Source organism: Telmatherina bonti (assembly GCF_933228915.1).
Source record: "Telmatherina bonti genome assembly, chromosome: 7".
Classification (NCBI taxonomy): domain Eukaryota; kingdom Metazoa; phylum Chordata; class Actinopteri; order Atheriniformes; family Telmatherinidae; genus Telmatherina; species Telmatherina bonti.
In genome coordinates, this window is record NC_136625.1 from 29,608,654 (window position 1) to 29,635,864 (window position 27,211).

Consider the following 27,211-nt stretch of genomic DNA (forward strand, 5'->3'; position numbering starts at 1 on the left):
AGCTCTGTAGTGTCGATAACAGTCCCTGCAGACATCTGACAACCTTCTTTAGCTTTGCATTCCCATGTGGGACTTGGGAGCAGGGCTCAAAGTATATACACATTTTGAGAGAGAGCCCATTTGTATTTGTGGGGAATGTAAACATAGTAAAACCAAGTTATTATGGATCGATGGCAGTAAAATTTTTATGCAAGGCTTTTGTGCTAATGAGGGCTAAAATTTTGGTGCTTGGTCTTGCTTGTCATAAAATCAGATGTTGTTGGCCTGTGTTGGCACAAATAAAATTTCAACTAACATTTAACCAATTTTTAGCATCAGATCTGCTTGATTTGCTTTGTTAGAAGTTTGGAGGAGCTACAAAGATAGAAGAGGGAAAATGCCTCCAGTAAGTTCAAGACTGGCTTTATGATCCATTTATGCACACAAAAACCTTGGGGAAATATCAGTGGACCAGTAATAATGCTAAATATTGACATGTTTTATTTCATGTTGCCACTTCAATTTACCATGGCACCTTGCTGATACTATTTCATGAATTTGTGTAAATAGTTGGCTTTTTAAAATATATTTTTTACCTGATTAGTGTTTTTTATTTGCAAAATTATATTTATTCACAGTATAACAAGGAAAATAAATCTCTGTCTTCTTTTTATGGATTTTAATTTAATTCCATTAACACTTCAATAAAGCTGGGACAAGGCCAAGTTTGGAGCTTTGCAGCATCTCCTTTAAACTTTATCTGTGAATATGTGTAAACATCTGGGGGAGCAGCTGCTGGACATTTGGAGAAGGAATGCTGTCTCATTCCAGGCTGATATAGGATTGTTGTGGCTCAACTGTCCTGCATGTTTATCCTATGTTGTGTTTTGTGATGCATTAAATACTTTCAGTTGGTGAAAGGTCTGGACTTAGACTTAGACTTAGACTTAGACTTTATTGTCCCCAAAGGGAAATTCTTTTTCACGTACACAGCACGTTTGACAACAAAAAGGACAATGACAACAGACCACAGAAACAACATACAAATACAATGAAAAGAGTACACTCAGCGCCCCCTGCTGTTTAGAAATGTTATGACTGAGGGGATCAGGCTTTTTCCCAACCGAGCCTTTTTGCACCTGAGCACCCTGTACCTCCGTCCTGAAGGAAGAGGGGTGAGTTGTTCATGAAGGGGGTGTGTGGGGTCCTGCTCCATGGAAAGTGCAAAGCGTCCAATGGCTCTGTTGTTAAGCTCTGTAAGGCTTGGTGTGGGGAGTCCTATGATTTTTGCTGCGGTGTTGGTTACCTTTATGAGTTTAGTCCGGTTCTTAACAGTCAACAAATTGAAAAAGCAAGTTGAATAGTACAGAATAACAGGCTGGATAATGGACTGATATAACCGTAGGAGTAGAGGTGGAGAAACATAGAGTCCTTTCAGTTTCCGGATTATTGATAGTCGTTGTTGGCTTCATTTTTGAATGTCCATAATATGCTGATCAAATGTTAGTGAACTGTCTATTGTTACTCCAAGATATTTAAAACTGTCCACGATTTCAACTGTTTGATTGTCAATGGCAATAGGTTGCTGTGGTGAAGTAGAGCTGAATATGAGTTCCTTTGTTTTATTAACATTGAGGTACAGATGGTTGTCTGTGCACCATTTGGTGAAGTGTATGACAGTGTTGTTATAGTCCAAGTCCATGGTGGAGTTATTGTCCTTAAGTAATGCGAGAATGGCAGTATCATCTGAGTATTTAAAGTGCTTGATGTGAGGTGAAGGACTGATGTTGTCATTTGTGTAAAGTATGTAAGGGAAAGGACTAAGTACACACCCCTGCGGTGCTCCGGTGTTGATGGTGAGGGCAGATGATGTTGTAGAACCCAACCGTACGACCTGCTGCCTGTTGCTCAGGAAGTTATGAAGGAGATGAATCATTCTGGTGGGAATATTAAGGTGGTGCAACTTCTGGATCATCAGGTGCCTCTGGATGGAGTTAAAAGCTGAGCTGAAGTCCACGAAGAGTGCACGAGCAGAGTGGCCTGGAGAGTCCAAGTGTTGAAGGAGGAGATGCAGCAGACACGCTACAGCATCCTCTGTGCCCCTCCACGCCTTATAGGCAAACTGTAGAGGGTCTAGCTGAGGGCCAACAGCTGGAAGGATGGTGTTCAACAGCAGCTTCTCCAGGCACTTCATGATAATGGATGTAAGAGCCACAGGTCGATAATGGTTTGGTTCAGTGGGTCTGGGCCTCTTTGGAATTGGGATTATTGTTGCCTTCTTCCAGATAGCTGGTATGACGGTAGAATAGTAGACTTCTCTGAAGAGTGAGTGGAGAACAGGTGAGAGTTCCTGGGTGCAGTTCTTAAGCACCTTTGCTGAGATGCCGTCCGGACCAGGAGCCTTACCCGGCTTGCACCTGCTGAGCTGTCGCCTCACGTCTTCCAAAGTGAAGGGAAGAGGTTCATCTGGATCCGCTGGGGGGAGTGCTCCCAGCAGTTCTTCACATTCCCCTGAGAAATCCACCTCGTCGAATCGTGCATAAAATGTATTGAGCTCAGTTACAAACTGCACTGGGTCAGTTACTGTGTGAGCAACTGGCTTGGACTCACACCCTGTCAGTGTCCGTACTTTTTGAAATGCCTGTTTTGTGTTCATGATTGAGAACTCAGTTTCTAACTTATTCTTATATTTAAGTTTTGCCTTCAGCACCTCATTTTTGATGTTACGGTTTGCCAGTTTGACAGCAGGCCAATTCTTTTCCCTGAAGGCTTTCTCTTTCTCTTTAAGACTATGAGTCAACTGAGGAGTAATCCAAGGCTTAGTGTTTGAAAACTTCCTTATTGTTTTAATAGGAATACAAGTGCCAATACAAAACTTTATATAGTCTGTGATAACAGAGGCTGTATCATCAATATTACTTCCCTGAAAAACTTCCCAAACTGTACAAGCCAGCGAGCCCTGAAGACGTGCAATGGCCTCCCCAGACCACTGCGGGGCGGTGTAGCACTCTGGTCGCTGTCTCTTGAGTTCCTGCTTGTAGAGCGGAAGTAGAATCATGATGTTGTGATCCGCAGTCCCGAGCGGTGGATGTGCGCGGACACGGAAAGCATGTCAGGTTCTGGCAGGATAATCCAGAACCTGAACTCATTCGCTACAGAGCCACATTGTTTTAATCTTTGTTTAAAGAGTGTGTTTAAAAGTCCACAAAATATTCTCAGACACTTGACTAACTTCATAAAATGTGATGCCTGCAGTACGTTCAAAAGAAGTTGGGATCAGGGCATGTTTACCCCTGTGTTACATCAACATTCTTTTTATTCATCAAATCAAATCAAACTTTATTTATAAAGCACTTTAAATACAAACAGCAACACAAAGCCCGTTACATCATAAAAACAATTTTGGCAAAATAACCCCTCCCTGAGCCATCACCTTATCGTGGTGGAGGGGTTTGTGCCGCCTGAAGATCCTACCAGCAATGTTGTCTGGGGCTTTATGCCCCTGGTAGGGTCACCCATGGCAAACAGGTGTCTAGGGGAGGGACCAGACCAAGCACGGCTCATCGACCCCTATGACGACGACAAACCTGGGCATAAATGTTCCCTTGCCCTGACGCGTGTTACCGGGACCCCCTTCTAGAGCCAGGCCTGGAGGTGGGGTACGAGAGCGAGCGCCCATGGGGCCCAGTCAGGCTCAGCCCGAAAGGGTTACATGGGCCCTACCTCCCGTGGGCTCACCATCTGTGGGAGAAGCCATAGGGGTCGGGTGCAGTGCGAGCTGGGCGGCAGCTAGGGGCGGGGACCGTGGCAGTCCGATCCCTGGCTGCAGAAGCTGGCTCGAGGGATGTGGAATGTCACCTCTCTGGTGGGGCAGGAGCCTGAGCTTGTGGGCGAGGTTGAGCGGTTCCAGCTAGCTATAGTTGGACTCACCTCGACGCATGGCTTGGGCTCTGGAACCAGTACCCTCGAGAGGGGCTGAACTTTCTTCCACTCTGGAGTTGCTCATGGGGACAGGCGCTGAGCAGGAGTGGGCATTCTCATCAGCCCCCAGCTTGATGCCTGCACGTTGGGGTTTACCCCAGTGGATGAAAGGGTAGTTTCCCTCCACCTTCGGGACGGGTCCTGACTGTTGTCTGTGCTTATGCGCCGAACAGCAGTTCAGAGTACCCACCCTTTATGGTGTCCTTGGAAGGAGTGCTGGAGGGTGCTCCTTCTGGGGACTCCATAGTTCTGCTGGGGGGCTTCAATGCTCATGTGGGCAATGACAGTGAGACCTGGAGCGGAGTGATTGGGAGGCATGGTCCCCCCCCTCTGAACCCAAAGTGTCCGGCGGCCACACGCCTTGGACACTTGGGTGAAGAGGGGGGTGGAGCTGTCAACTGATCACCACCTGGTGGTGAGTTGGCTCAGATGGTGGGGAAGGAAGCCGGTCAGATCTGGCAGGCCCAAACGTGTTGTGAGGGTCTGCTGGGAACATCTAGCTGAGTCCCCCGTCAGAGTGAGCTTCAACTCCCACCTTCAGCAGAGCTTCAACCATGTCCCGAGTGAGGTGGGGGACATTGAGTCCGAATGGGCTGTGTTCCGTGCCTCTATTGCTGAGGCGGCCAGCCGGAGCTGTGGCTGTAAGGTCATTAGTGCCTGGCGTGGTGGTAATCCCAGGACTCGTTGGTGGACACCAGCAGTGAGAGATGCCGTCAAGCTGAAGAAGGAGTCCTATCGGGCCTTCTTGGCCTGTGGGAATCCGGAGGCAGCTGATGGGTACCGACAGGCTAAGCGGCATGCAGCTTCGGTTGTCGCCAAGGCAAAAACTCGGGCATGGGAGGAGTTCGGCGAGGCCATGGAGAAAGACTTCTGGGCGGCTTCGAGGCGATTCTGGTCAACCATCCGGCGGCTCAGGAGGGGGAAGCAGTACTACATCAACACTGTGTACAGTGGAGGTGGGGAGCTGCTGACCTCAACTCGGAACGTTGTGGGTCGGTAGAAGGAATACTTCGAAGACCTCCTCAATCCTACCAACACGTCTTCCAATTAGGAAGCAGAGCTGGGGGACTCAGGGGTGGACTCTCCTATCTCTGGGGCTAAAGTCGCTGAGGTGATCAAAAAGCTCCTTGGCGGCAAGGCCCCGGGGGTGGACATGATCCTCCCGGAGTTCCTTAATGCTCTGGATGCTGTGGGGCTGTCCTGGCTGACACGCCTCTGCAGCATCTCGTGGTCATCGGGGGCAGTGCCGTTGGATTGGCAGACTGGGGTGGTGGTCACTCCTCAGCCTCCCTGGTAAGGTTTATTCAGGGGTCCTGGAGAGGAAGGTCCGCCAGATAGTCGAATCTCGGATTGAGGAGGAGCAGTGCGGTTTTCGTCCTGGTCGCGGAACAGTGGACCAGCTCTATACCCTCTTTGGGGTCCTGGAGGGGGCATGGGAGTTTGCCCAACCAGTCTACATGTGCTTTGTGGACCTGGAGAAGGCATTCGACCGTGTCCCCCAGGGGCTCCTGTGGGGGGTACTCCGGGAGTATGGGGTACCTGACCCCCTTGTGCGAGCTGTCCGGTCCCTGTACGACAGGTGTCAGAGCTTGGTTCGCATTGCCGGTAGTAAGTCGGATTCGTTTCCTGTGAGGGTTGGACTCCGCCAAGGCTGCCCTCTATCACCGATTCTGTTCATAACTTATATGGACATAATTTGTAGGTGCAGCTGAGGTGTTGAGGGGATCCGGCTTGGTGGCCTAAGGATTGGGTCCTTGCTTTTTGTAGATTGGCTTCATCAGGTCGTGATCTCCAGCTCTCACTTGAGCGATTTGCTGCCGAGTGTGAAGCGACTGGGATGGGAATCAGCACCTCCAAATCTGAGACAATGGTCCTCAGCGGAATAGGGTGGATTGCCCTCTCCAGGTTGGCGGGAGTGAGGTCCTGCCTCAAGTGGAGGAGTTTAAATATCATGGGGTCTTGTTCACGAGTGAGGAAAGGATGGAGCGCGAGATCGACAGACGGATCGGTGTGGTGTCTGCAGTAATGCGGACTCTGCGCCGGTCTGTCGTGGTGAAGAAGGAGCTGATCCAGAAGGCGAAGCTCTCGATTTACCAGTCGATCTATGTTCCTACCCTCACCTATGGTCATGAGCTGTGGGTTGTGACCGAAAGAACGAGATCTCGTATACAGGCGGCTGAAATGAGTTTCCTCCACAGGGTGGCTGGGCTCTCCCTTAGAGATAGGGTGAGGAGCTTGGTCATCCAGGAGGGGCTCAGAGTAGAGCCGCTGCTCCTCCGCATCGAGAGAAACCAGTTGAGGTGCCTCCTGGACGCCTCTCTGGTGAGGTGTTCCAGGCATGTCCCTCTGGGAGGAGACCCCGGGGAAGACCCAGGACACGCTGGAGGGATTATATCTCTCGGCTGGCCTGGGAACGCCTCGGGATCCCCCCTGCAGAGTTGGCAAATGTGGCTGGGGAGAGGGAAGTCTGGGCTTCCCTGCTTAGACTGCTGCCCCCGCGACCCGACCCTGGATAAGCGGCATGAAGACGAGACGAGAATAAAGCCTTCACACACCAAAGTATTAATTTAAAACACACATCACAAAATAATTCCTCTCATGATTTCCCATCCTTACTTACTGTCTCTTTGCTGAAAGTAAATATAAAATTGTTAACAGAAATAAACAGTAAACATTTGACTCATTCTTATTTTTTAACCAATTGAAAACTAATCATCTGGGTACGAGCTCACCCCAGATGCACAAAAAGACAGTGGATGCTTGTTCTATATAAGATAAGTCTATATAGTGTTCTCATAAATGAAAAAAAAGGTGAAATAGATCATTCACGCTATTACCGTTAAGAGAGACAAAAGCCATGCACCACTTGTGATGTTGGGTAATATGATTTGATCATGGTCACAGTAGCAGCGGCAGCAAACAGCAAGGAAGGAAGTGTGCAGCATAAATAGCTCGCCCAGACTGGATGGATATATTCAATATGTAGGACAAAGGTTTGAGGCAGATCACGATGGATGCAATACAGTAGCCAGCGTTGTCTGCCTGAGGTAGCTAGTATGGTGTTACTTCATATATGAAGGTGCAACTGATATAAAAGGATATGGTTTTGTGAGCAGAAGAATCATCCTTTACAAATTCACTTTCCCTCTGGCTTCACATTCACACTGTATGTGTGCTCCTCTAACCTTCCTTCCATGCTGATTGGGGACATATTGAGGACATAATGGGGAAAAGAATCAGCCAATAAGATGCCACAGACTGCTGATCCTCTGAAATCTTTCACAGTCCTCTGCAAAACAGTAAAATATATTATTCTTTAATATCAAATTATTATAAAATGTCATTAAATGTAAAGAGGGGTGCAGCACAATTTCAGCTAGCAAGCTTGCTAGCTATGTTTCCATCTATCAATGAAAGCAAATTCAAATAATCTCTTTGGACTTGCGTCCGATTAGTAAAGGTTTAAACAACTTTAAAAATATACAGGTTTAAGTTTAATTACATTACTCCTTAAACTTATTAGAGAATCAGTTTTTGTAATTAGGACAGTTTCTGCATATTTCCTAAATTTGGGAAGTGGAGAATTTGGACATGATGTTTATTCTCAACTAAATATTACAGGGCCATAAAGCAACTGGAATTTCTCTGACTCTTAATACCTCAAATAATATTGCATTGGACAACAGAACCTGTTGCTTCTACTTTCACCTAGTAGGTGATAAGTCAGGGGATCCCCTCTGAAAACTATACACATTACCACATTTTAAGAATCCCACAGTTTGTAGTGAAAGAAAAAAATAGTTATGTTGTTAGAAAGAAGAGTAAAACTCAGACAACTTCCTCAATTTTTGCCTTGTCAGATGTGGGGTTATGATTGTATGATGTTTCACTGCAAAGCATCAAACTAATGCCAAGATATTTTAGTTTAAACCAAAAAAGTGGTTGACTGATATTTACATTACTGGAGTTACCTGTTAAACTGATGTGGCTAAAGCTGGCATAAAATATAACTTACTTAACCCCTTAACAGTCACCCTCCAAAATGCCAAATGCGCCTGAAAAAGACATACCCAAATTAAAGTAGCTGCTGTTCTTGAACCCTTTGGAGTATATTCAAAAGCATGGTCTCTTTTTAAAGAAAACACTCTAAAGTTTTACCATGAGCTTTCAAATTTATTGTAACTGTAACCAACATAAAGTTATTGGAGTTGGAACACAAGGAAATTTCAGTTTTTTTCCCTCGTCTGAATTTCTCTTCTACTTTGTCAACATGCTGCACATGGAGAGATGGAGGTATGGACTGGAAAATCAGATGGAGCTGTAGCATGAAGCCTTTCCTATGACAAGTTAAAATTTGGTGACAGTAACAGCCACAATTATTATTCTATGAGGGCTTTACTGTAAGTATGTTCATGCGCTCCCCAAAGTGGCCATTTGGAGACTCCAAACGGCCACTTTGGATACTCCAACTTCAATAAGCTATAACTCCAGAACACTTCAACATACAGTCATCAATGAGACCTCTAATGAAAGGTGGCATCAAGAGGAAACTTGTTTTATATTCATATTTACTATCAGTATTATTGAAATTCACCAGGTGATGGATAAACACCCTAAAAGCTTATTTTTTTTCTAATGTACATTATAATAAAAGAGTCAGAATAAGTTTTACGGTCATTTTTATATATGTAAACAATATAATGCCATGTTATGTAATGTAAACAAAATGTAATAATAAAAACACCATAACACAATGCAATTTACATATTTTCATTAGTTTTCAACTTTTGTCTGATAAAGAGTGTTTGTAAAAGTAAAGTGAAAAAGCTGGAGAGCAGAATATGTAGCTGTTATGATTGATCAGGGGTCCTGGTGGTCTGAAGGACTGGAATGTAGGCTTCCTCTGGAAGGAGCTGGTCTTTCCTCATCTGAAGAGCTGCTGGGTTTCCACTCACAATCAGATGACAGACTAATAAAGACAAACACGAAGTAGTTTTTATCCCACATTAGTACTGCGATAAGTCTATGTTCTAACAGACGCGCATCCCTGCACGCACACAGAGTATGAAAGCGGTCCACACACACGCAGATAAATCAGCAGCAGCTTTTTTTCTTTTTCTTTCCATGATTTTGTATTTATGAACAAATGTTTACAACTGGAGGGAAACAGAGGTGTTGAACCGCTGCGTCTCTTTCATCACTGCTCTTTTTGCTTCACGCAAACGACACCCGTACACTCTCAAAAATAGAGGTACAAGATAAGGACATTTCTGTACCTATAGGTACATTTTAAAGAAATGTTCTCTCAAAAGTACAATACTGGTCTTTAAGAGACCAGAAGCACACCTTCAGAGTATGAAAAAGGGTTCAAAGTGACATGAAGTACAAATTTGTACCATTTTGACCATAAGGGTACCTGCAGCATTGAAAAATGTAATGTTAATGGCTGTAATGTTACAAACTACAGCAGAGTTGAGTGATGACAGTAGTACTACTTAACAGTCATTTACTACACCAGACAATGAAGGTCAGATGCTGCAAACTAAGTGTATGGCTGGTCGGTATTTTGAGTTTTTGAAGATTATTTCTAGATTAAAGATAAGATAATATTGCTAAGTGGAATGGACCAGGCCTAATGCTGTGGAAAACATAAAAAACATAACTTGAAAAGGTGAGGTTGAACTTGATAAGGTACAAAAATAGACCAGAACTGAAGGGTACAGAAATGTCTCTCAAAAGAGTACACCCCCAGCGACAAGCATTTGTACCTTTTTAGGTACAAGCTGGTACCTCTATTTTTGAGTGTGTATGAACGGTTCCCCCGGTCCGGGGTCTTACGTTTTAGAGCCGAGACCCGAAAGTTTTCTAACAAACCAGGTCTCACGTCTTTAGCAGACCGAACAGAACCACTGGCAATACGCCAACAGTAACAAACAACAGAAAGAAAACAACGCGGGCGCCCCCACCCCTCCTCCCCCCTCACTTCATGTTGTACCCCGTATGCACTGTAGATCTGCTAAATGATTGCTGTTTGACATAAGTGTTGGAATTAAGCTGTTTGGATCAGGACTGGAAATAAGTCTTCAAAGATCATAGGAAGGCTGGGAAAATAAAATAAAATAACTAGCAGAAATACTGCAGACAGCAGACAGAGTTTTATCATTTGGTCAATTTTATAATACAATACATTGAAATATTCAAATGCTTCTGGAAGAATCAAAGAATCATGTTGCTGCTTTGTGTGTTTTGAAAAATTGCAACAATTTAGCTATCCTGATGCTTTTGGTCTTATGTTGGCATGAAAAATAGCATTGACAACATTGCAGCTTCTGCCGAGCGAGGGGTTGCAAGAGGAAACATGAAGGTTACTTGGGTTCACTGAGTATCTGAGTATAACAGATGGGATCAGGTCCTGGCTCTCACACTGTATATGCCTGCAGCAGGACAAAGGAAGCTTCTTTAGTATGGAAGACATATCAACGTTAGGATGAAAAGTACCCTTTGTGTTGTATAAAACTTTTGACATGCACCTAGTGGAAACTTCCACAATATAAAGTCAAAGAAAGAAGTGATTTCTCTCTTTAGACACAGTGCCATTGTGCTGAGTAGTGCCAATATGCATATTTTTGGTATGTACTGCATTGACAGATCTCTGTTAATCATAACCCAGTTCCTTTAACCTTTCCTGCTCGGAAAATCAAAAAGACACTGTTCAAATAAGTATATGTATTTAATGTAAAAATTTAAGAGTAAAAGGAAAAAGAACAGCTTATTTAATGTGTCTATCTGCTGTACAAATTCACTAATATCTGAAAGCCCAACATCAACAGCTAATTAGCTTCTATTAGCATTAATAATGAGACAAGCAGAAACATTTTTTGTGTCCAGTGTTTATAAATTGGCAATACACTTGTTTATCAATGTAAAATGTAGAAAGAATAGTTGTTATTAAGCTTTTAGTAGCTGAAAAAAAAGACCCTGCATACTCTTATAGCTGACTTTAATTTGTTAGCTAGCATTTAAAATAGCTAGTTAGCACAAAAGCTGAAACCATTTTTAGAGCTGTATCCTTAAAAAAACAGGGAAAAAACGGCTATCCTCAGAGTTTACAAGCCTAAGTTGTATGACTTTGTTTTGTTTCTGTTAACATGATACAGCAATTGCTTAATGTTGAGCTTCAGTTTCAACAGTCTAAGCTTACTGAGATGTCAGATGGACAATTTTCTCATATAACATTAACTCTCAAGCATTTTCACTAACAATTTTCAGTAGTAAGCATTTTTCTTTTAGGAAGCAACAGTTGAAATGATGACTCCATCTAAATTATTAGAACCTTATATAAGCACAAATGTTACTCTTATCATAGCTGTGTCTTAAGAATGTCCACTCCTATTATTTAGCAGGAGTGGCAGATAAAATAACCAGATTTGTGATGTCGCCCTGATTCATATGACTCATAATAATGTGCACACTGTGACGTCAAAAGATGTGTGTTATAGCATTGGTGTGATGAAATGTGTCTGTTTGTCAGTCGCACTGTTCACTTAAAATTCTTGTGTGCAAGAACTGATTCACCTGCTGCTGCAGTTGCTCTGGAGACAAGCATAAACAGAGAAAAGCACAGCAGCTATCTAAGCGGTGAACAAGTCATTTACCTGCTGCACTGACTCAGCCCAGTGAATCCAAAAAACACTCCCCTAATGCTGAAATATAAACTGAATTAAGGAGGATGTATACTATAAAGCTATACATCCCCTGAATGTATATTAAATATTTGTAAAACTAAATAAACTCTGTATTGTTTCTTTAAAGAATAATGATTATCTTAGCGAACACAATATGAGTCATTTTTAACTGTAAAAAGAGAATAAGAGCTGTCTTTTGAAACTTCATACTGCCATCAACCAACATGCACAGACCCATAATGCTAATGGTGAAATTGTCATAAAATCAAGTCCTTATAACAGTCCTAATTGTTATATGGTATGCATCACGTCACGTCTTTCTAATATGACTAATGTTAATTTGCAATAAAGCACTTAAACCAAGTATTTCTCTTTTAGTTGGTTTTACAACACTTTCTTGCACTTGTTTTCTGAAAAAAAAAAAAAAAAAAAAAAAAAAACTGGAGGAAGCAACATGTTATCATTAAAAAAACAACCACTGTCTGATATATTCAGTGTCTGTTTTGGTTGTTGTTTCTAATTTCATTTATTGCCATTTTGGAGAGTGGAAAGAAAATGGCATTTGATTTGTAGGTGTATAAGTTGGTGAACCTGCACTTATGTGTAGAGGAATTGTAGATTAGTAATTTATTGTGACTTATTGTTGAGTGCTTCATCCCATGAACTCACTGAGCACCTCTGCACTCAGCTCTCCATGTATAAATATATGACATCAGTGTCACTGACTTGTCATTCTCTTTTTTCTTTGTCTTCGAATATCTCAGGCGAATGTTTTTATGACAGCTGACCCCTCTTTCCTGTCTTCTTGGGTTGCAGCAGATGGTTGTCCTTCCTGTGGGGTAGCAGTTTCTTCCTGTTCAAAGAAGTTTTCCTCACAATTGCTGCTCACTGACTGAAGCATATGCATATATTGAAGTAACATCTATTTAACATAGTTATAATGAACTGGCTCATTTGGTTGTAGTAAATATGATTGTGCTGTAATTCCTTTGGATTGAACTTGTAAGCATTAGAATGATTTTGAATTAGTAATAAGCTATAATAATACAGTGAATTTTTATTATAGTTAGCCATTTCAGAGAGGTAACTTGACAAAAAATGATGAAAAAAGGCTGACTTTATTTTTGTTGTTGTTTGTTGGTATGTTTAGTATTTTAACAAAAATAAATACACTACATTTGTCCACAACAGTAAGAACTATTGTCACAAGTCATAAGAATTACAAACTGAGATGTTCATTTGTGTATTTAACCATCTTTGTTCGTTACTGCTCACTCTGAGTCACCAATTCAGCAGCCATTTCCACACTTCACCTGTTTAGCTGTTATAGCTAGCAAGTTTAACTAGCAAGCTAACTTGGCAAAAACTGAACAAGAAAGAAATGTCACTGTTTTTTGGTTTTTTTTTTTTTTTCCTGTCTGTTTGCTTGTTTGTTTGGTTTTAGGGAAAAAATAAAGCATTCTTTCAGACTTTCACAGCTCGGCTGTATGAATTTCAGGGAGAAGTGGCCATTGGCATATTAAACCATGTTACCATGAGTTGTGATTCACACAAAGGCATGTAGCACTTCTTAGCTTACGTGCAGTGTTTTTTCTATAATTGTATACTAATGTGCTCAAAGATATTTAGACCTGTGGACTAATTTGATGGGTTAATATATTCCTTTAGGGATATCATGAAATAGATGGAGATCAACTTACACATTGTGTGATTTAAAAACAACCACTCCTCCAGCTGAGCTGTGGCCATTAGTTACAGGGAGATATGAAATGTAAAGTGATTTAATAAATCACGCCAATAAACCTAGATGTAAACCTTTTACGGAAAGATTTAAACAGATTTTTGGCACTTGGTAAATTTAATCCTCCACGTTCTTTTACTTCATCTCTGTGCCTGTGGAAATATTTGTTGCCATTTTCTTCCATTCTGACATGAAATTGCAACATCTCAAGTTGTTTCACCCCTGATTCACTTGACTACACACCCCAACATAGACTGAGTGGAGATTTGTCATTTTCCCCAGCAACTGTATGGCTGTCATCTTTACAGGGGTGAAACGGAGACGTCTTTCGCTATGAATGTCAAGTCTTAACAGAGATCCTTACATCTGTCTGAGACATCAGACAAGAAATGTATTGCTACATATGAAAAAAGAAAAACTTCAGTAATCTTCATGAAAAACTAGAAAAGTATATGTATCTTCTATAAGAAGAACAAAAGATTACTCCAATGAATTCTTGCCAATGTTCTTTAATTAACAATAAATTTACTATTGTATAGGCGTACTGTGAGTAAAAAAAAAAAAAAAAAAAAAAGTGTAGCTTGTCAAAGAAAAAAAAAAATACAATGATCTACAGCCACACCCTTGATAAGTAAGACAAACAAAGGTAATTGGGAAATAAAAATGGTGTCCCACATAAAAATCAATAAAAAAATCACCATTTGTCAACTTTTTTTTTTTTTTTTTACACAGCCCTACCCTTGATAAGTAAGACAAACAAAGATGATTGGAAAATAAATATGGTGTCCCACATAATAAAAAAAAAAAAAGAAAGAAAAATGTCACCATTTGTCAATGAAAGCTTTTATGCAGCTTCACCCTTGATAAGTAAGACAAATAAATGATCACATCGTTCAAGAAAACGATGTGATTCATACCAGTAAAGCTGCTCTGTTGCCCCCTACCGGTCAAAACTCAGCAGGACAACGTTAAAAAAAAAAAAAAAAAATCTGGCGAGAGCGTACGTCATCACTGAGCGTCAACAACACACCGCTTCTGTCCTGCCCATAGATCTAACATGTGAGTTTAATTTTCTCTTACCTTTCTTGGTTTGAGCGTTGATGTGTTACTAGTTTCAACAAATTAACAAACGCATCTGCTTATGTAATATAGACGTATTCTTTTACAACTTTGTGTCTTTAGTTAAATAGAAATATGAAGGTAATTCATGTAGTTTTGAAACAACCAACTAGCATCTTCTGAGAATCCTGTGTCTTTTGAGCAAATCTGCGTATGTATGTTTCCTGAAAAATATGGCATATATTAAAACCATATAAACCTTTTAAAGTATGACTTGGGAAATCAAAGTTAGTATTAGTGGTAGTGATGAATTTGGCTTGCTTTTCTTTCACTAAACTACACTCCTTACACCGAAGCTTCAATCTGTCCTCCTGAGTTTTCCCACCACAGACGCAAAACAATCAGTTTTCCCTTTTAAAAAACTTATAAACATGTTTTTTTATAAATATAAAATTGAATTGGATCAAATGAACAGTTCATGTCTCAATACGGCGTTTGTAATTATTAAATTTAAAAAAAAACTTCAAATTCCAAAACTATTTTCTCTTTCAAATCAAAACATTTTGCCTGTAAGCTGCATGTTTTAGGGTCCAAGACATGGTGGCAAAGGCAGAGGCAAACAAGCCTCAGAAAGGGGGAGGAAAGAAGAGAAAGCACCTCAAAGAAGGTGGGGGAGCAGAGAAGAAGAAGAGGGATGTTAAAGAAGGACCAAAAGCTCATGGAGACGGCAGCAAGAAGCGGCTGGACGCTCAGAGTGTGGGCTATTTCCGCAGAGTGGGAGACAGGCTGAGTGAAGGTTTCCAAGACAACGAGGAGAGAGGTAAGCATCACTTTACTGAAATGATCATTGTTTACGGAAGCTGAAAAGGAACAGTGGTGGTACTCTGCTCTGGACAGGCACATTTTTCAAAAAATTTCCACTGCATATCAGAACAGCGCAAACGTTGTGCTTTTTTTTTTTTTTGTTGTTGTTGTTAAAAAGACATCTTTAAAAATAATAATAACAATAATAATAGTTCATGATAAAATGTTAGTTGTTTTTATTGTTTTTATTGACCTTTTTACTTGTTTTCTTCAGCATTGTAGCAACAGAATGATGGTCTGGCTACTGTGTTGTTGTTTCCTAATTGAAATAAAGAAAAATAACTGGCAATAAAAAGTTTTGTACATTTTTATATAGTCTCCAAAAATCATCAATATTGAAAAATTGTTAGAATTGCAATTTAAATTGAATTGGAATGGGGACGACAGCACATGTGTATATATATATATATATATATATATATATATATATATATATATATATATATATATATATATATATATATATTATATATATATATACATATATATATATATACACCCTTTTAAACATCGATCATTTAATTTCTAAAGAACATTTAGCTCAATTTGCAGACTAGACTAAAACAGATCAGGATTTCTCCTGGGGTTTTGGCAATGTGGTTATTTGGAACATTCACCTTTAAACACGATGCAACGCAGTTACATAGTCTATGGTCAGCTCATATAAGGGGACATGTTTGGACTTGACCAGAGGTGGAATGGTAAAATGTCATTTTTCGTGTCATTGTAAAGTTGTGGAATTGCCATTTGTAACATGGATGTTCATCCAGGCAGTTCATACTGACTGTGAAATGTTTGCAACATTTTTCAAAATGTTGCCTTTTTAACAATATTAAAGGGCAGCATCGCTTTACCAACCACGCTGTCTGAGTGCACACCATGTTGCACCATCTTGTTTGTATTCATCTGTCAGTTAAACATCTCAGTGATCGTGGACTGTCGGGAAGATGGAGCTTCCCTGTCTGATAAGGTCTTATTTTCCCAGCTGGGAAAACTGCAGCTGATGGTTGGGTTTTAAGTGCCCCGTTGTATTGCCGCGTTTAGTTAATATTGTCTTAAAACAAATGCAGCACAAAACAAATGCAACAAATGAAAATGATTGCATCCGGCAAACTTATTGCACACATTTTTTCTTTTTGTGCGATTAATTGACTCATAGCTTATTGCGACAGGCCTACCTAATGCTTCATCAGACGACAGCTTATTCTAAGAACATAATCATCAGTTATTTTACAGGGTTTCTTCCCTCTAAAAAAGACCCCATAGAAGTCCATGGTTATGATGAAAAGGTGAGTTTAAATGTGAGAAAACAAATACAAGTAATAACCAGGTCTTCAGGTATTTGTCAGTTCTGCAATACAAAGCTTTTGTGGTGCCTAACGGGAGATGCTTCATTAAAAACACAAATTAGATTATTTTCTTTTCTGACCCACTTTTCCAGGTGGTGTAAAGATTTGGTTGCAGAGTCTTCATTGTCGTCTGTCTTTCTGTTATTGTTTTCACACATCTGTTACAAGCTACGTAGACCATTTAGAAATGAAAATCTGAAAGTATAAGTCAGTATTTTAAGCAAACTCCATCTAAGTTTTTTTAATACCTTTAAATCATTCTGGGGTCCACGTGATCCAATAACCTGAACTCTGTTCCGTGAAACACTTGGAGGTTGCTCAGAAGGTGATTGTGGAGAACTTCCACACACACAGACTACCTTTATCTGTCAGCCAACCACGGTCGGCTCCGACAACCTCTTTTTTCACTGTCAGTATAAATGCATTCGGTTCCACTCAACCTTGGCTGTATCAGCGGCGGTGCTCCTGGGCGCAGCATATAAATCAGCCGCCGGATTTCCCCCTCTTGCCTTCAAATGGTTTATTTTAGCCAAGCAGACGTTTTTATTTTTTTACTTGTGATGGCAAAACAAAAAGAATAAAATTGAAGGGAAGGAAATGCCATGTTTTTAAAAAAAATGGCTTAAATGTGAAGAGTTGAAGATTAATTTTCTGCCGTTTGGCAAAACTGTCATACCTGCTTCTTATTGTCAAACTTAACCAGCATATTGTGTTGATAAAGTGTTTTTGCACATGAATTTATCTTTGCTGTTTGCTGCATTTCACTTAAAATAAGTTGTTTTTTTCTGCATTTTTTTAACTACTGCATGACGTTTTAACTACAGCCACCATCATTACTGTTTATTCTCTCGAATTCATTTCTAGAAATGTTTGTGGAGAACGTCCTCACAGAGGTTAAAGGTAAAGCGGCCCTGGTGGCGGTGGACAGAACAGGAAGCATCACTCTGCAGCGTCTGCTCCCGCTGTCCAGCCTCGACCAGGTGGCGGAGGTGTTGGCTGAACTGGGCGGAGAGTCAGGCTCGGAGTTTAAGGCGGTGTCATGTGACCGATATGGAGGCCACGTAGTTGAGAGCGCACTCAGACAGATGTCCAGATCAATGGGTAAGATAGCAGCTGTGGTTCAGTACCAAATGAGGTATTGATTTCAATCAAAATACTCCAACTAAATAAGTTTTTTTCCTCAATTGCAGTTCAATAAAAATCACATAGAACTGTCTGCATGTGTGTAATTGGTTCATTTGCAGAGTCATCACAGGGTGATCCAACATCTACCACAGAGGAGGAAGAGGAGGCGGGTGGTGGCGCTTTGGAGGCCCATGTGTTGTCTCTAAGTCAGGTGGTGAGAGACAACATGGCCGAGTTCATCAGACACGTTCACGGCTCACACGTGCTTCGCACGCTTTTACACGTTCTGGGAGGCTGTGTCGGACCTCCTCGCACTGAAGCTCGTCCAGGTAAACACACAAACGTTATAAGTCAGTTCAGTCAGTCGTTGGTAAAAGGCAATAGATTTTTCTGGTAACACCTGTACTGGTCTAAGTAGGACAGAGGATAAACTGTCTGGTCAAAATGTGGATACATCAGGAAAGATGTTGAAATTGGAAATGTGAAGCTTTTTGTTGGGGGTCAAATAAGTGACCCAAAGAGCAGGAAGCAGCGGACGCTCACCCACAGGGAAAGCTAGCTTTACGTAAGGCTTTAGGAGCATGCAAACATGCATATGCACATGAGCAGCTGCTACTGCAGAGCTTGACACAAAACTCTGCACAAGTTTGCAAATTACCCGTTGATTTGACTCGTGTACTGGAGTTGCTCACACCTGTTGGCACAAAAATCCCCAAAATACTTTAAAAACAAACTTTGGCTTCGCCAGAAAAACAAAATAAAGGTTTTGGCTGAGCCAGAGTCCAGATCTAAATCCAAGAGATGCTCTCACAGTGTGACAGATTTGGTGTGTGTTTGAGAAGAGGAATGAGGGAACATTGCCAAGTCAAGACACAGCGTGCTGATAGACTCCAACCCAAAAACAGTGCAGGAAATCAAAAGCTTTGGTGCCGAGTTGTACACACTTATCCCACCAGCTTATAACGTTGATTTGTTCTTCTTTCTTTATTTTAATGGTTCTCATAACAGATATTTTCAGTTTTTCAGTCAGATTATACTGGTTCTAGGTCACATTAAGATTGGAAAAGGTGTAGCATAGTTTTAAAAATCTTGACAACCTGACACGGTGCAGCAGTGATGGTGACAAGCAGGGATCACATTTTGGGCTTTTTGACGCATGATGAACCATCTAAAGATAACAGGGGTCATGATCTGTCCTCTGTGATGTTTAAAAGCTTTTATTCAAGCTGATAACATTCAGAACATTTATATTAAGAACAGATCAAATCTAAATCACATCCTTTTAGTAATATGTTCTTTTCTGTGAGTGCACACATCCATCTAAAGAGGAATCCTTATGATTCCTTTTTATGACGGATTTTTCTTCCGAAAAAAAAGGGAACAAACACCTCAGGGTTCATACCTCTGATCAGGGATGAGACGTGCGTTCATGACGTGCACCTGGCTTTTGTTTTTATTGTTACGAAGTGTTGAAGCATCTGACAGGTGTGTTTGACACTCGGTTGGAGAATAGCTTGAAACTGCATGTTTGTTCTGTCTGGGTGCAGCAACTTGCCCGATGATGAGCCAAATCTTTTAGTATGACTTCTTCTGGAAATAATTCTTTGGCACTCACTGGCTGTGATCGAGCTTCACACCTGAGTTATTCCACGTCCTCAGAGCTCCAACACTTATTGTTTCTTTACAACTCAGTCAAGTCTGTAAAACAAGATGAAGTCTCTCCATGACGCTTGTCATATACAGAGCAGATCGCTCTATATATGTATAGAGTATATGTGCACACACAGCGCCAGTGTGGATATGAAAAGCATGAAATCCTGGTTAAGGATCTTGTTTGTTGCATTGCAGAGTAAATGTGTGTGAGGTGCATCGTTGTAATGAATAATTGTTCTATTTCCTGCAGAAATTCATAAGCAATCCTTCACATGACAACCAGGGAACCTCTTTTTATAATCCAGTAAACTGACCTGTGATTTCTGATTTGCCACATGCAAAGCTTTGGCTTTGACAACCTCTGTGGGTTGAATAACCTTACATATTCCCTGTGATCTTCAATACCCCCCACTCTGGTGAGAAACTAAAGATGAAGGAAATACTTTCCCTTTGATATCACCCTGTCTTATAAGCTGCCATGTCTATCACGTTCTGCTAAAGCGAACATAGGAAACCATGAGATTACTTGCAACACACTGCCTTCCCATGGTCTACTGTTGTCCTCTGCAAGGGTTCCATAATATCAATGAAAAGACAAAAAGTTTGCTCCGAGTGGCAGATCGACTTGTCTCCTCTTGTCTGGGCAGCCTTCATGTCTCTGGAACAGCTCATTAAAATCCACTTGGATACCTCGGTGCAGCTGGAGGGTGCAGTACACGCCCTGTGCTGCTGTTTACAGACCTTTATCTCTGCGGTTTGGATGCTCACATCATTATCACTGCAGTTAATGCTCATGCTGTGGATGCTCCCTCAGGGCTTAAAGTACTGTAACTGAGTCAGTGAGTTACGCTACAACTAGTTACCGAGGATGAAGCTGGAATAAAAGACAGAAAGCCAGTAAATCTTTTGACCTGTTTGACCGTTCGGTTCTGCTTCTTTGAAGCTGTGTCAGGACTTCTGTATGTGTTCGTTTTGTATTCATGCCTCCGTTTTCTCTTTTGATGTTCTTGTTTATAACTAGGTGCAAAAGAGCGCAACAATACTCCACAGCTGACAGACTTTGAGACCCCCACATCGTTTTGGTACGAGTTGAAGACCCTCACGGAGACCTTGATGGAAAACATAAATCGTAAGTCATTTACTTTCAAAATGTCACAGTTAATACTTGTGTATGTGCACTTTGACCTGAGTGTCAATCAGCTTTTTATATTTACAAAGTTCAGAGAAATGCTAGTTTCTCCTCTGGTTGGCCTGCTCAAGCATAGAGGCCCACTCGGACATTCCCAGCACACCCTCACATGTTTGGTCCCACTGGACCGGTATCCCTCTCCACTAACCGAGCCAACTCACCACACGGTGGTGATCGGTTGACAGCTCCGCCCTTTTCTTTACCTGAATGAAACAACTATAAAAAAATTATAAAGTCAGCCATTGAGCTGCGGCCTCGAGTTTCCTGATGCAAGTGCACACATGGGCACGCTTGTGCTTAAACATGGTGTTTGTTGTGTTTGGATTGAGATCAGGAGGGCCATTCCACCCAATCACTCCCCTCCAGATCCCACTATCACCAGACCACATGAGCAGTGAAGTCCTCCAGCACAATGAGGGAGTCCTGAGAAGGAGTGCTTTCAAACACTCAATCCAAAGACTCCAGGAAGGGTGTGTACTCTGAGCTGCTGTTGAGAGCATAAGCACAAGCAACAGTTTGGATCCATTCTCCTATCTGAGACAGAGGGAAGCTAACTTCATGTCCACTGGGGGGGGGCAAGGAGTATACCCAGCAACTTACTGGAAATAACTCCAGAATGTTAGAGGGGTTCAGTCTTTATGAGGCAGCTGGTTCCAGACCCCAGGCTGTCTATTCTATTCTATTCTATTCTATTCTACAGTCATTTAGCGGACGCTTTTATCCAAGGCGACTTACAGACACATATCCCAATGGGTACATCGGGGGGCATCTTGGGGTTTTAGTGTCTTGCCCCCGGGACACTTTGGCACGCAAGTTCGATCTTACGACTTTCCAGTTGGAAAACAATTGCTCTTCCTGCTGAGCTACAGCCGCCTTGCAGCCAGGCGGTACCGCTCAACCTCGTGCACCAGCTCAAGCTCCTTCCCCTCCAGAGAGGGTGGCACTCACTGTCGCCAGAGCTAACTTCTGCCGCTAAGTATCCGACCGCCAGGGTTGTTGCTTTTGGCCCCCAACCAGCTCACATTATAGTTTTATTAGCAGATTGAAATGAAATAGTCAGTAACTAACCTCAGGATAAATACACACACTGCAGAGGAACCTGAGTGGCTTTTTGTCTGTTTCTATCTGTCCTTTTAGAGGAACCTATTGGCTTCAAACTGTAGAAAGCTGTTAATCCAGTGTTTCTCATTTCCGGTCCTCACGCCCCCCTGCCCTGCATGTTTTTTAGGCAACCCTACCTTAACACACCTGAATGAAATAAAGAGCTTGTTAACACGCTGCAAAGAACTTGATGAGGAAGTTCAATAATCTGACTCAGGTGCTATGGAGGAGGAACATGTCTAAAACATGCAGGGCAGGGGGGCCTGAGGACCGGAATTGAGAAACACTGTGTTAATCTGACTGTGAAGAGTTACAACAAAATTATGCAGACATTATAAAAGGGAATTCGATGGAAACATTGTCAGTGTACCTGCTGTATCACTTTGAAATATTTGCTTTGGGATAATACAACATGCAAAACCAGTCAACAAAAACAGAATAATGGAATAACAGAATTTTACTGCGAGAAGTTATATATACTTAAAGTTTTGGATTTCTCGCTTCTTGGGGTGCTTTGCTATTCCAAAAGATGCAAATCTGTGATGAAGGCAGAATATTTAGTGAGTTAGAGACTAATGCATAAAATGGCAAGAAATGGACATGAAAGAGAAGTTCTGGAAGGTGAATGACCCATGTTGTTTGTCAACACTGGAGACAACGAATGCATTGACGCATCACATATGCAGTAGGGCTGTGACAATTTGCATTTGTCCCGATTCGATTCGATTCTGATATTTGGGTGCCGATTCAATTTAAATAGCAATTCTTACAATTGTTTGATATTGCTTATTTTTGTAGACTACAAAGAAAAAAATGTCCAAAACATTTTTTTTGCTTCTCATTTTCCATGATTTCAATTAGGAACAAACAAAACAGTAGCCAGACCATCATTCTGCTGCTATAATGCCCAAGAAGACAAGTAAAAAAAGATCAATAAAAACAATAAAAATGACAATAATGTTATAATGGATTATTTTTATTTATTTGGAAAAAAAAAACAAAAAAAAAATTTTTAACAAAAAAATCCATTTTAAAGTTGTGAAGCAAAACAATCCCAATATTTTTTTAATTCGATTTTCCCACCCCTAATATGTAGAAAATGATTACGTAATGTCCGCTCTTTAAGTGTATCGCTTTGGGAACTTGCAGATGTTATTTGGCCTTGATGGAAGTCCTGAAGAACCTGCTCCACCTACAGCATTCAGAAGTACGATTTAAAGTGTGTCTGGAAGGTTTTTATCGAAGGAAGATGATTCATTCGTGCTTTTTGGACTCAGGATTTGCCTCGGGTGCTTTGACAGTCATTTGCCTCAGCTCATCTTCAGATTGTCAGAAAGTTTAAATAAAAAACAATTTTCTTCTCTTCAGTAAGTGTTACAGATGCTGTTGCCAGTGCAGTGTTCCAGACTATGTTGACTGTCTGTCATAGAAAAAGACCCAAACTCTGCAAACAACTCCTCAAACGCAGCATGGAGTACCTGACAAGCTGCAGTGCCGCTCCTGGAGTCAGGTTAGAGACAACGTTTTTGCTCCGTTTTAATCACAAACTGGTTTATTCAGACTGATGTGTTGGTTAATATTAATATTATTTTCACTTTACAGTCCACTTCTGGTCTTTCTGAAGGACCCAGCCTCCAGTCATCTCATGGAGACGATCATACAGCTGTCCCACAAAGCTCTTCTCCGCAACGTCTACAAAAACCATCTAAAGGGGCATCTGGTTGACTTAGCCCTCCATCCCATCGCTAACTTCCCCATACAAAGACTAACTGCAGCTTTAGCCAAGTACAAAATGGTAGGTCACACCACTGATGGAGCTGGTGGATTATATTATAGGACTGCTGGGAATTTGCTGGATGACTTCTCCTATGTTTGTGCAGTTTCTGAGGTTGTTTGACGAACTGGTCCAGGGTGTAGAAGCCATCCTGGCTGCAGGTCACATGGGTGTGATCGTCCAGCTGGCAGAAAGCTGTGCAGAAAGTGGAGAGAAGCAAGATGAGATGATGCAGTGCCTTCTCCTTGTAAGTACAGAGAAGTTTGTGCTTTCATGATACAGGAGTTCTGAACGGTATCAAAAGAGCTCTGTTTCCATTGCGGGTAAAAAGGAAAGCGTGTCGTTATTCAGCTGTAACATTTTACACATCGGGACATTCTATAAAAACTAAAAGCAAAATGTTTAAGAAATGAGTGAAGTACACTTTAATGGTTGAAATATCAGTCAAGTGATGCTATTTTAATGCATTAACTCACAGGTGTCAAACTCCAGTCCTCGAGGGCCGGTATCCTGCAGGTTTTTGTTGTCTCCATCCTCCAACACACCTGACCAACATTCATAAACAGGTTGTCGTGAAGCTGCTGGATCCATTTGATTTTAGTCAGCTGTGTTGGTCGAGGGAAACAACAAAAACCTGCGGGATACCATCCCTCTAGGACAGGGGTGTCAAACTCCAGTCCTCGAGGGCTGGTATCCCGCAGGTTTTTGTTGTTTTCCTCTACCAACACAGCTGATTCAAATCTAATGGATCCAGAAGCTTCTTGTCACCAATTTATCAATTTTGATCAGGTGTGTTGGGGCATGGTGACAACAAAAACCTGCAGGATACCTCGAGGACAGGAGTTTGACACCTGTGCTCTAGGACTAGAGTCTGACACCTGTGCATTAACTGATCAGTAAGGGCTTGTCAAAAAACAAAAGTTTGCATCTGAACAAACTGCAAGACATTTCAAACAATGGCTCCATGGGCAGATGAGACTAAAGTGGAAGTGTTTGGTACAATGCACAGCAAAAGGTTTAGAGAACATTTGTCCATTTGTCCAACAAAGGGTCCAGCTCAGGATGGTACAATACACATTTTTTGCACATTTTTCAGGCAAACACTGGGAATGGTGCCCATATGTCTGATCCAAGCTCTCTGACTGTTTTTTCTTAACAGTCCTCTAGAGCAATGACGGACACACTGTCCTAAATCATGAAGGTTTTTGAAGACATTGTTTAAAAATTTTGGTTTGATTTTGTTGTTAAATAAATTATGAGGAAGTGTAATGTGTTGTTGATCTTCTAAGGTTATACTTGTATAATTTAAAGAGCTGCTGAGGACCAGGTGATATCTTTGACATTTAACTTGTGGATAAAAGAAGCCGTGTTGTGTTTGCTGCATTTAGGCATTCCACTGTGCAGAGCCAGGCTCTCGACATGTCACCTGCCTCCCTCTCTTCATGTCCCTGCTCACTTATGAGGTGTATTATCACACTGATACAGCAGAGGGCGCCATACACAACGAGGTAAGCAGCCTCTATTACTTGTGGTAGTTGGCACATTTCAGCTTACTTATTCATACAGATGCTGCAGATTCACTGTTCCTTGTTTTTAAGGTTCCTCTGACCTCCATTTGTTACCACGGGTCCCGGCTGGTCCAAGCACTCGCTAAGTTTAAGGAACGGTCATTGCTTCTCAGCAGCCTGCGTGCTCTGAGTCCCGCAGACCTCCTCACTCTGGCTTCAGACCCTGCTGGAAGCCACGTCCTTCAGGCACTCATCACTACATCTAGTGACAAAGGCAGAGGCAAGATCCTCAAGAGATTGGAGGTACATTCTTTTCTTTTTGTAATTATTAAAAAAAAAAAAAAAAATGAAAAAGAAACTAACCTTGAACAAATGCATTTTTTTGTCACACTGTGTGTCGTTCCAGGGACTGTACGTCCAAATGGCCTGCTCCAGGTTGGGCAGCCGGGTACTTGAAGCTGTGTGGAACAGCGCTACAGTCAGTCAGAGGCAAAGCATCGCGCAGGAACTTGGTAACACTCATGGCCGACGATAACTTGTGCACATATGTACATGTTCTCCCTGACCCCCTTCTCTGCTCACATCTTATTACTGTCATATTTCCTCCTCCAGTTTCAAGTGAAAACCAGCTGAGGTCGGATCAGTTTGCTCGTCATGTGTGGGCCAAGTTTGCCCTCTCCCACTTTATACACAGGCGAACCCACTGGCAGGAAATACAGACTGGAGAGTCCAAGAAGCGGAAGCTTTTCAGTGACATTTTTGGATGACAAGTTCATATGTTTTATCTTGTTTAAATGTTGTTTTTTTTTCAATATATTTGAGTTAAAACATTAAATTGCTTCCTGACCTACTTAATCTTTGTAAGTATTGTTAAATCTGACAAGCAGTGTAGAGTTCACAGAACAGGAACATTCATTCTCATGGATAATTTGTCCACTGAGTAACACCATGAAAAATGAACATAATTCATCATTTAATTACTGTAATTAATATAAAGTGTGAAAAATAGGAACATTATAACAACAATTTTATTCTAAAAAAAACTTTTAAGGCTTTATGTTTTTCAATTCCACAAATCTGCAGAACAGAAGATAAACCACAGCTTCATACACAACTGCAACCTGGTAATCTGTGGAGATTAAACATAGATATAAACTTGAGAACTCCAGGGTCGTAACACTGATGAATTGCCAATGAATGAAGACTAATGCTTAACAGATGCAATAGAGCACAGTTTTGAAACAATCAGCAACTAAACTTGCAATAATAATGCATATTTTACATGATTTAAATGAAAAGATGACACATAGTTTGGTGGTATAAAAAGTTGTGTGCTTGCGAGCAGAGGCCTCCTTTTTCTTTAGTTTCAAATTTTTCTCCAGAAATCTTTAGTAATCCTCTTGATTCTTCCTCCTGCAGTATAGGTGACTTTTCAGCTGTGTACATATGTATTGTATAATCTTGAGTTTGCAGTGGTATTTCAAGGATTTCAGTCATTTTAAGAGGTACAAAAGTTACTGCAATTGCACATTCAGTACCACAGAGATTATTCCGTAGTCTTCAGTAGTTCTCACTTTTGTAATACTCAGTGAAAACAGTCTGTTTCTAAAGCTTTTACTTGAACTTATCAATATAAAGTTCCTGCCTGTTTTCAGCGTTTAAGCTTTCCAACTAAAGAAAATTATTTAAAATATATATATACAGTAGTTGAGCAGGCAGGGAATGAATTGTAAAGAATTAAAACTATTCAAAATGCTTACAACTCCCAATTCATTTGGATTGATCACTGGTGATGTGGAAACATAGTAAACAAAAGAGATGGCTGTGGTTATCAGAATGTAAAGAGTAAGCAGAACACCCTTGTAGAGGATGTAGGGGAATGCAAATACCTGACAGCTTACCTGGACAATAGCTAAGTCTGGGAAAAAAACAACAGGTGAACAAAATAAATTCTACATCTTTAGGAAGTAGAGACCCTTCAATGTGCACCAAAATGTTGCATAACTTGAGCAAGTCTGTTGTGGTAAGGTGCAATCTGCTTTGCAGCAGCATCAGAGCCAAAGAAGATATTGCAAAAAGATACTGAAAAAAACTTATCAAGAAATCTAGCTTTGTGCTGGGAACAACTTAAAGGAACAACTTATTGAAAGAAGAACGTTAAATCTGCAGGATTTAGTGTTCTTAGTGAGAGGTTTGAGCTGAG

General features: G+C 41.2%; 1 protein-coding gene across 1 annotated transcript; it reads left to right on the forward strand.

Annotated features, from left to right (window-relative positions):
• Positions 1-14,437: 14,437 nt before the first annotated feature.
• Positions 14,438-25,775, forward strand: nop9 (NOP9 nucleolar protein; the record flags this gene model as incomplete). Its single annotated transcript, XM_079243844.1, has 12 exons — positions 14,438-14,445; positions 15,020-15,265; positions 17,523-17,759; positions 17,903-18,112; positions 20,458-20,565; positions 23,095-23,236; positions 23,329-23,521; positions 23,607-23,747; positions 24,889-25,008; positions 25,099-25,311; positions 25,415-25,520; positions 25,621-25,775. Exons 2-12 carry the CDS (start codon positions 15,043-15,045, stop codon positions 25,773-25,775), a joined length of 1,848 nt encoding a protein of 615 aa, XP_079099970.1. The 5' UTR covers positions 14,438-14,445; positions 15,020-15,042.
• Positions 25,776-27,211: the final 1,436 nt, after the last annotated feature.